General features: G+C 39.9%; 2 protein-coding genes across 8 annotated transcripts in view; both read left to right on the top strand.

Moving 5' to 3' along the window:
- Nucleotides 1-6,258, top strand: part of LOC102205714 (filamin-C) — a 59,295-nt gene extending 53,037 nt beyond the window's left edge. For 5 of the 7 annotated variants that reach the window (XM_005734173.2, XM_013911160.1, XM_013911161.1 and 2 more), the window contains 8 exons: nt 954-1,223; nt 1,549-1,686; nt 3,155-3,270; nt 3,919-4,051; nt 4,863-5,039; nt 5,120-5,338; nt 5,726-5,932; nt 6,022-6,258. In XM_005734173.2, coding sequence (XP_005734230.1) covers nt 954-1,223; nt 1,549-1,686; nt 3,155-3,270; nt 3,919-4,051; nt 4,863-5,039; nt 5,120-5,338; nt 5,726-5,932; nt 6,022-6,209 — 1,448 coding nt within the window. In that variant the 3' untranslated portion in view covers nt 6,210-6,258. Of the gene's footprint in view, nt 1-934; nt 1,224-1,548; nt 1,687-3,154; nt 3,271-3,918; nt 4,052-4,862; nt 5,040-5,119; nt 5,339-5,725; nt 5,933-6,021 lie in introns of all 7 variants that reach the window. The other 2 variants (XM_005734174.2, XM_005734175.2) reach the window with 1 other exon arrangement.
- A 3,902-nt stretch (nt 6,259-10,160) lies between these two features.
- The window catches only part of socs2 (suppressor of cytokine signaling 2), an 8,141-nt gene continuing 7,884 nt past the window's right edge, over nt 10,161-10,417 (top strand). The window contains exon 1 of the mRNA XM_013911143.1: nt 10,161-10,172. Coding sequence (XP_013766597.1) covers nt 10,161-10,172 — 12 coding nt within the window. The remainder of the gene's footprint in view (nt 10,173-10,417) is intronic.

Raw genomic sequence — 10,417 nt, forward strand, 5'->3', positions numbered from 1 at the left:
GTGTGTGTGTGTGTGTGGTAAGTGAGAGTGGCTGATTTAACAGTGTGTTGTGCTGTAATGGCCTCCCATGCTAACCCTCTAACCTGCTCTGATTCTTCCAGCTCTCTCACTTCTCTTTGTCTGCATTCTGCTGTCAAAATGTCTGGATTAAGGTAGTATTGTTATTCAGTCTGGCCTGATGTGGGCACTGTGCCTAATCTCAGATACAGCAATAAAGAAATGTGTTGGGTTTATAGTTGCAGTAAAAGGAAGGAGCTGCTTACAGGTTCAGCAGTCATATCATTGGTCAGATAAAAAATAAAAATAAAAAAAAACCTTAAAAAGGCTCCAACAGTACAAATACAGCCCAGAAGTCCAGTTCAGAGACTTCTGGGCCATGTTTGTACTGTTGGAGCCTCTAGTGGACTTTTGAGGAAAAGCAAGTTTTTTTTATAGGTTAATGGTTGCTGTTGTTTTTGTTGACTGAGACGTGGAAGAACTGATTTCTGTTCATCTTTAAGACTATTTTAAAGCAGAAAGACAAAGACAAACATCCATTAAGCATATTAGTAATACGCACTCTCAAGGAAACATTTTAAATTTGTAAAATTATTAAAAGATTGCAGTTCAAGTATTTATCATCACTATTTCTTATCAAATTCTTCATAAAAATGTATTTTCACTTAAATGTTACTATTGAATGAGATGATTTGTTCAAACTGAACTAACAATTGAAAAAAGAAAAGAGGACCTTGGATTGATTTCTGAGGAGCTCCACACCTAATTTTAGCTACTAAAAATTACAAAATAAACATGCTATAGACCAAAAACCTACAAAATCTAAATCCGTGACATATTAACCAGTGCATGATGCAAGATTTTTTTTTTTTGGTGCATGCTATGTAAAAACTGACTATGAAACATTTGCTGGATGAATCATCTGATCCTCAGTAACATTCTCCTAATCCTGTCAGGTGAGGCAGCTAACCAGGAGATGACGGCTCAGGTGACGAGTCCTGGGGGAAAGACAGAGGACGCAGAGATCATTAAAGGAGAGGAGAGCACCTACAGCGTCCGCTTCATCCCTCAGGAGATGGGACCTCACACTGTCAACGTCAAATACCGGGGCCAGCACGTCCCTGGGAGCCCCTTCCAGTTCACTGTGGGGCCCCTGGGAGAGGGAGGGGCCCACAAGGTCAGAGCAGGAGGCACTGGACTGGACCGCGGAGTGGCAGGAATCCCAGGTGGGCTGTAGAATTTACATTTGTTCCTTATCTCTTCTTCTGTCCTTATGAACCGGTTTCTTTTTGCTTCTTCTGTAACAACTTTGATTTCATTTGAATCTTTGGATGCTGACATGCTCCTACATGTCAGCAAGATTTGGTCACAGGAAACAAAACATCCATCTGTGATGTGTCAAATGAACTCTTGAAACACCCATGCTCCTAATTTTGTTTCACTGATGATATGTCTGCTATTTCAGTTCAATTTGAAAAATTTTCTTTACAAAAAGCTCCTCTAGTGGCCACGATAGGAACTGCAGCTCTCACAGTTTGTGTTGTTTTGCAGCGGAGTTCAGTATCTGGACCAGAGAGGCTGGTGCTGGAGGTCTCTCTATTGCTGTAGAAGGACCCAGCAAGGCTGAGATAACATTTGAAGACAGGAAAGATGGATCCTGTGGAGTTATTTATGTAGTGCAGGAACCTGGTAAGTCTCAAGAGATATTTGGCTTAAGCCTCTCAGATTTATTTCAGCCAATGAAAGAAGCCTAACCTATTTCTGTGTGATGTTATCATTTTAATTTTAATACTTTTAATACTCTCTGATAGTTTTAATACTCTCTGACAGATTATTGCGGTGTTTATTTGTTTTTTGTTTTGTTTTTATTCCTCTGATTAATTGTATCACTCTTTTCACCATAACAGCAAGACAAATTCCTTATTTGTGTGAAAATTTGACAATAAACATCATTAGGATTCTGTATCTGATGGTAAAGGGTTTGATCTGCATACAAACTTATATTCCACAAGGTTTCTACCTACATAGCAACAAAGGCACAAGCCTGGAATCACTACTTGAATTTTATCATTTCAAATATTCGCCAAGGACCAGTTTAGTTCAAATCCATCCATGTCACAGTATAATTATTGTAATTGTAAAAGTGTAAGCGTGCTCTGCCTCTGGAACGATATATAAAAAATTAAAAATTAAAAAAAACAGATTAAAGTTAGAACTCATGGTAAATGGGCAACTTTTGAAAAACAAACTTGCAGATTAACAGAAATAAAATTAGAACTTAAAAACAGTATAAGGCTACGTTCACACTGCAGGCGAAAGCGCATCAAATCCGACTTTTTTTTTTTTTGACCCTATGCGACCCATACCCAATCATGGTATGACAGTGTGAACGGCACAAATCCGATCTGGGTCACTTTCGTATGTGGTACTGAATCCGATACATATCCGATGTTTCAGAAAGCGACTGCTGTTTGAACGGTCAAGTCGCATTAAATCCGTCTTTTACGTCACCGACACAAGACAGACGCCAATTATCAGCGCCAGAGAAGCGCCCGATAAGACAACGCGAACGCTTCCTGGCCATCCAGTGAAACTGCTGGGAAGACAGCGTTGGAGAAACGTGAACATTTTATTTGTACTGTATAATCTGCAGATTCTGACAGAAATCTGCAGCTATCCTTTGAAGCACCGCTCCTCTAAAACAGCAATAATGATAATTATTAGGTTATTTACATTATTATGTAAATAACAAAATAACTTAGAGCAAAAATTGGGAAACGTGAAGTCCGAACTCTTTATATTAAGGGCCATCAGTCAAACAATACTGTTTGCTCTGGGTCTAAACAGCGCGCGTTGTGTGTGACGTCTTCTTTTGCGCATGCGGGCCGCTTTGAGCGTTCACACTAGAGCGCGTTTGCTGTCGCATTTTATTTGTAGTGTGAACGAGCAGACAAAAAAATCGGATTTGATCAAAAAATCGGAATTGAGCATTAAGACCTGCAGTGTGAACGTAGCCTAAATGTTTTAGAAGTTCCTTGTTATAATGTTATATTGTTTTTGTTTTTTTTATCATTGGATCTGCAAATTGTTGTGATCGTTAAAGTATTAAAGGAGAAAGTGCATATCCCTCCAACAATAATATATTTCTTTTGTTCAGGTGATTATGAGGTCTCCATCAAATTCAATGATGAACATATCCCAGACTCCCCCTTTACCGTCCCCATCGCCTCGCTGTCAGATGACGCCCGCCGCCTCACCATCACCAGCCTGCAGGTGAGGAAAGATCTAAATCTACCAGCTGAACTTACAGAAATGAAACCCTTTGAGAATTATATTTACTGTGGACAGATTTATTTTTAGTCTCAATAAGTGTGCTGTGTTGAGGATTGTATTTGTGTTCATAGGTGTGTATATTTATCTCTGAATATTTAATCGCTGCCCTCTTTCTTTGTATGCAACACATTTATTCTTGAGATATAACAAATGTGTGTACAAGTAGGGAAAAAAAAGAAAGTCACAATATGTTAAATTGTGAAATTAAAAAAAAAATTATGCTGGTAACATTAACAGAAAAAAGGCTATGGAGGATCTCACAAAAAAAGACAGAAATAAAACTAAACTGACAAATTTCTATTTTAAAAATAAAAAAACTAAATAGTTTTGATTAAACAATTTATAGTTAAAGCCAAATCTTTAAAACATAGGCATAAATATAAAAACAGGCACTACAAACTTTATTAATCAGTTTGTAGTGCCTGTTTTTAGGCACTACAAACTGCCAAAGAAATCTTGTAAAAACACTTAAATGAGTATCTGCAGTACTGAGGAAGCATATTCCATTTGTTTAAAATAACCGAGAACTGCTTGTTGAACACTTTTAATCTCCATGGTCCAAAGCACTGAATCCCTTTTCTTTACCAGGAGATGGGTCTGAAGGTGGGTCAGGAGGCCTCCTTTGCAGTGCAGCTCAATGGAGCAAGAGGGCTAATTGATGCCAAGATCCACACGCCATCAGGAGCCACCGAAGAGTGTTACATCACTGAGCTGGACAGCGGTAAGACCCCATTATAGCTGTTAGTGAAGTGATCTTTAGGACTTTTGAGTACAATTAAAAACCAAACATGGATCCACCACGATTTCCTAACCCAGTCAAAATTACATTTGGAGTTCCACAAGGTTCAAGTCTGGGCCCACAACCTTTTAGTGTTTCAGGTTCAGATCACTTATTTGCTATAAATACAAGACTATTATTTACTGCTTAACTATTAATTTTAATTTGTAATTTTTCAGAGTGTTTGGAAGTTTAAATCTTTCTTGTATTTAGTGGCCTGTTCAGGCCACTGAGGTCAGGGAAACGCCTCTGTAGCCTGAAAACAAGAACTGAAAGGTTCAGGAGGAGTTTTTACCCACAAACAGTGAGACTCCTCAATCAAAACACAAGTCGGACAACATGATGGACAATTCCATACACAGTATATAATTTTCCTTTGAGTTTTATCCTTATTTTTATTTGTATTTTATCATTTACATCTGTATTTATGTAAATACGTACACTATAGCTCTTAACTATTACAGCGTAATATTTTGCACAATATTATACATTTTTATACTTTTATATAGATATTTTTTATTATAAGTTTAGTAAGATGCACAGTCGGGGGGGGAGTACTTTTTAGCCGGAAAAAACATTTCACTGTGTGTTGTACTAGTTATAACTACATGTGACAAATAAATAAAGAATTGAATTAATCTTCATATTAAATACAGGATCATAGAGTCATTCGTATAAGAAACCTCTTTCTCAAAGTCTGTATTTACGGTGGTTATAGAACTGTTTGTAAATCAATGATTTCCTGTTTCTACAGATCAGCATGCTATCAGGTTCATCCCAAAGGAGAATGGAGTTCATTCTATAGACGTTCGTTTTAATGGCAGCCATGTCCCCGGCAGTCCCTTCAAGATCAGAGTAGGAGAACCGGGTCAGGTCGGAGATCCAGGAATGGTGTCTGCGTTTGGGTCAGGTCTGGAGGGAGGAACCACAGGTATATACAAAAAACAAAGTCTTTAACTTTGAAGCCATTTGATGAAGGAGAGTTTTAATGAGCGTTCTCACTTTATTTAGGCATGGCATCAGAGTTTATTGTCAATACTTGTAACGCCGGCTCAGGAGCACTGTCCGTGACAATTGATGGCCCATCAAAGGTTAAGATGGATTGTCAGGAGTCTCCTGAGGGGTATAAGGTTTCCTACACACCTATGGCTCCTGGAAGCTACCTGATCTCCATCAAGTATGGAGGACCCCAGCACATTGTAGGCAGCCCCTTCAAGGCCAAAGTATCAGGTGGGTCAATGACCATTGACCTTTTACTGAGGTCAGTCCGTGAGTTTTCCTGATACTCACGGGTATAGTTTCCTGGGGTTTCCTTGGAAATGAGGATGAAAGTGATTCGGTCTTGTTGTGTACAGTCTGCATGCTGCCTTCAGGCGTAGTGATTCCTGGAAATAAAGCATGATTCATCACTTTCCACTGATTCCTCCAGAGATAAAGAGCACATTCAGTTCTAAATAAAGCTTGTTTGGAACCAATTGTTTTTATGCACTTGTAGGACACCAAGCTCTACATAGCTGGTGATACTGACCATATGACTCCTTTTCCTCCTTTTCAGTAAACCTGAAGGGATGTCCACATACTGTTGGAGAAAGCTGACTCTAACTCTTCTTCTTCCAGGACCTCGTCTGTCAGGTGGCCACAGTTTGCATGAGACGTCGTCTGTTCTTGTGGAGACCGTCAGCAAGTCAGTAGCGATAGGCAGCCCTTTTGCCTCTCTGCCTAAATTTTCCTCAGATGCCAGTAAAGTCATCTCCAGAGGCGCCGGCCTTTCAAAGGCCTTCATTGGTCAGAAGAACACCTTCACAGTCGACTGCAGTAAAGCAGGTGACCATTTCGTCCCTCCTGTCTTTCGTGAAAGTCAAATCTGAGATTTTTCTTCACCACTCACGATATTTCCGTTTTTTTCCTTGCAGGCACAAACATGTTGATGGTCGGTGTCCACGGGCCGAAGACACCCTGCGAGGAAGTGTACGTCAAACACATGGGCAACAGGATGTACAATGTCACTTATACTGTTAAAGAGCAGGGCAGCTACATCCTCATTGTGAAGTGGGGAGACGAGAATGTCCCCGGCAGTCCGTTTCATGTCACAGTCCCTTAAAACTGAACTCTTCACTGTCCAAGACTGGATTAAAATGTGATCTGCATTATCTGGACTAGTTTATTTTCTTGATGACAGATTTTCTGTTAGTATTTCTGAAGATATGCAGCACTCAGAGGTCCAGAGGTGTCTGAGGTCACCATGAAGGGGAGACTGCATACATTTCCATCTTTTTTTGTGTGTCCACTTCTCTGAACTTTTTCATCACACCTCATATTTAGTGAAAAATTCAAGCTGCAAGTTGCTCTTTTGCTCCCACAAACCAAACAATTCAGAAGTTAGCTTAAACAGAAGAAACAGTTTTAACGTCAGTGAGGGGAAAAAGTGCTTCCGAGTCCTTCATTTCTTATCTCCATCTGTAAAAACAGGAAACTATAAACTTTCTCTAAGAATCCTTATTTCTTACTGATGCTCATCCGATAACCACGAACACTTCAGACCCTTGGACTGTCTGCACTCCAGCCATGGTGACTATCGTCCAAAAATCTGATTGGTCAGTAGATGGTGAACGCTTACCTGCAACAAAACCTGGAGCAACTTTGGTCTGTAGCATCAGTTACCATGGTGACATACCACCTTTATAACCCTGAAAAGACAGAGTTAAACCCAAAGTTAGCTTGATAACTACAGATCCCTAAAAGCATTCATGTTTTCTCATGGATGAGTTTAATGTCTTTCGAAGGTATTCTGAGTGAAAAATGGTGTTTAGTTAGCCTCAGCAGGCAAAGTCTCCCCTTCCTCAGCATTCAGTTTCAGGTGAGCGAGAGACTATCTTCCCTCCATGTTGAATCAGATGCACTCGGCAGGTCTCTGTATGTCAGGGTTTGTGCCAGATCGCTCATGTGGCGTAGGCCCAGTTGTGGGATGTGGAATGATCAAGATGAGCTGGGCTGTGACGTTAACAAACTCTTCTGTTTTTATTTATCCTGCAGCATTTTTCTCTCCTTTGATTTTCTTTGACAGAAAATGGTCTTACTGTTGAGAGAAGCAGGTGATGATGGATTTTTTTTTTTTTTTAAACCACAGGAAGGAAGTGAAGTGGCGTTTCCTTTGTGAATGTTGGAAAAACAGTAGCAGATATTAGAGTGACATTTTATAGTGATTTTATATGTATGAGTGAAGCAAAGTTTAAGTGTTTGATATGTTAACCTTCTGTATTGCAACACTGTGCAGGCATAATAAAAGTTTATCTGTGAAATCGCTCATCTCATTTTCATGATGGAGAACAATCTACTGTGCTTTTCCTCTTTCCTGTGTTGTACAATAGACTGCTGTCTGATCTCATTTTCATAAACTCTTGGTATATAATGTCATGCAGAGGGTGTATTCTATTATGATCGTGTCAGACAGAAGTCCGCCCACCTGCTGTTCAAACCTTCTGATTGTGAGGGGTAGCCAACCAGAACAAAAGTTGTCCTCCTGGGGGAGGAGTGAAACAGCTTGTTTCGGACAGAAAGACAGATACAGGCCCATTATCTGAGGAGACTCGGGTTACAGCTCCTTCAAATGGAAGCAGATTAAAGGAAATTCATAAAAAAAATCGAATTTGTTCCAATTTTATGAAACACCAAAGACAAAAATGGTAAGGACAGGTCCAATACTCTGATTAAATAAACTGGGGCAATGTATTTGAAGTTGTTTGGAGACGATTTCTAGTCATATTAGACATTGTTATTTAAATAGCTGGAAGATGAGCAGTGTGAATATCATGTTCAGGGTTTAAGCAGAGAAGCTGCTGAATGTGATCTGAGGGTAGGGATGGGTATCGTTTAGGTTTTATCCAATACCGGTGCCAAATCGGTACTTTTGAAACGGTGCCGGTGCTCAAACAGTGCTCAAACCGGTGCTTAAAGAATGGAGAACACAAAATTGGTCCAAAAACCTCCCATGTTAAGCTGTTTTTTGTAAAAATATAACAATGTTAGCCTTTTCTGCAGCTATGGGGCATATATGGTATCACTCTTGGCTGGAAGCAGTTAAACAATGGAAAAAACACAAACTTTGTCCTAAACCTCTCATGTTTAACTGTTTTCCACTTTTTCTTTGGTCATTTTAGCCTTTTTGGCCAGGGTGAAGGGAGTATCTGCCATCAAACAAGAGGACAGCCGCATGTAGCTATGATGATGTTTGCTAGTTCACCTTACATGCATTAATGTAATAACGTGGTTAGCCTACTCAACGTAAATTAGCTACTCACGCAGAGAAGAACGGCTGCTGCCATCATCATCCGTCATCATTTCTGCTACACTGGCAGGGCTAGGGGCCAGGACTCTCCTCTTCGTGTTTTTGGGGGATGTTGCATAACAGGCAACCCACCCGCAGTAGATGTGCTCGGTGTGAGGTCTCGCAGCAAGCTATCAAATACGGCGCATTTCTCGGCTTTTTAAAAAAACGCTATGCGTCGCCAGGTGTTTCATCGGATTTGAGGTGTTACCTCCTTTGACAGTATCACAGTATCAGCTTAAAGCACTTGTTGCAGGCTGCTGAGTTTGCACATTTTGCTATGAAGTACAGCCAGACTTTTAACCGCTTCGCCTTGGACATTTTTAATCTGTAGCTCTGCTCTAACAGAACGTACGTACCTGGCCCCGCCTACTATCCTCGGAAACGTAAAATGATTGGCTAGAATCAAAGTGTATCACAGCTCAGGAAAAAAAAGCACCGAAATAAAGCACCGAAATAAAGCACCGAAATGTGCGCTGCTTTTCAGTCTGGTTACTACCGTTTATGTCAGAACCGACACCGGTACCCATCCCTATCTGAGGGCATCTGTGTGACTGTGGTGCTGCAAAGGACCAGCAGGTGGAAGCAGAAACCAGTAAAAACGGCAAATAGAACCCGAGAAACAGTCTTTGTTTTCAAATAAAGTCTTTATTGTATTTTGTTTTGAGAAAAAAAACACAATACAGACTATATGAACCAAAATAAATACAATACCAGATTATTAAGCATGCAAAGATAGTTAGGAATTATCAACATGTTTTCTCAGTAATATTTAAAAATAAATTATAATTATGTCACATAGGTCAATAATAGCATCACAGTATGTTTTAATAATACCAGCCGCCATGCTTTCAGCAAAGGATATGAATGTTATCAGGTAGCACGGGATTTTCCAATAGATCCTGTTATGGTGTAGCTGATATCTTCAAGATGAACGTGACCCATGACTTCTCTTATCCAGTGGCCAAATCTTGGGGGGAAAGAGTCCTATTTAAAAAGATCTGCCTGGCCAACAGAGAAGAGAAGGTGTTCATATCACTCTCTGTGAAGTTTCCCACTTTGAAATTCCTCCTGGAAAGGCTGAACTTCTCTTAATCTGCTTAATGGATGTCTGTCTTCTTGTTTCTGCTTTAACAAGAAAAAACAAAAAAAAACAACAAGAACAGACAATAGTTCTTCCATTATCTTAATCGGGCTGCCCAGCTACTCAACTTCTGAAGGCTGATCACACAGGAAGTGGCGAGTGCTGGTTGAGTGAACAGCCCAACGTTTGTGTTGAACTTGCTGCAGCGCTCTGCTTGTACTACGACAAGTTTTGCACCTGTCAATCTGAGATATAGACGTCATACCTCACCGAGGTCAAAGTTCAAATGAACCTGCCAGGGGCTACCGTAAATTTAGCGGGAAACTGTGCAGCGAAGGTACTTCGTATGCGAGACGCTGAAGAACTAAAGCCTGCAGTTCCTTTGATGTCCAGCAGGGGCGCCAGCAGTGAATCAGTCTCATGCTAAAATGCTCAAAATTACAGCAGAAATAAACATGCTTACAGCATTTTTATATCTCACTGTTCAAATTGGACTGAGGCTTATTTCACATGTGGCTCATATAATCTGTGGATACAGACTGATTACCAAGTTAGTTAGCATTATGACATAGCACTTGTTTCGCTTCTGGAAATAAAAAAAAGACTATAGTAGTAGGTAAAGGGAGCTAAGCTTCAAAATGAGGATGTCGGGTTTGGTAACTAGTGATGTGTGATACCACTGATTTTCTTTCCAATCCGATACCAAGCAATATTCAGGGTGGTATCGACAATACTGATCCGATACCGATACTTTGTACAAAAACTTATTTTTATTTATTGTATCTCAAATTATAGTGTCATAATAATTACAGGACATCAGATTACCTGTTCTTATCACTTAATAATGCAGAGTTCATCATATAGAAATAACAAAACTGAAGTTGTGCTATTTGAACACCTT

This window comes from Pundamilia nyererei, unplaced genomic scaffold, assembly GCF_000239375.1.
Source record: "Pundamilia nyererei isolate P.nyererei 1_Seehausen unplaced genomic scaffold, PunNye1.0 scaffold00057, whole genome shotgun sequence".
In the NCBI taxonomy this organism is placed as follows: Eukaryota; Metazoa; Chordata; class Actinopteri; order Cichliformes; family Cichlidae; genus Pundamilia; species Pundamilia nyererei.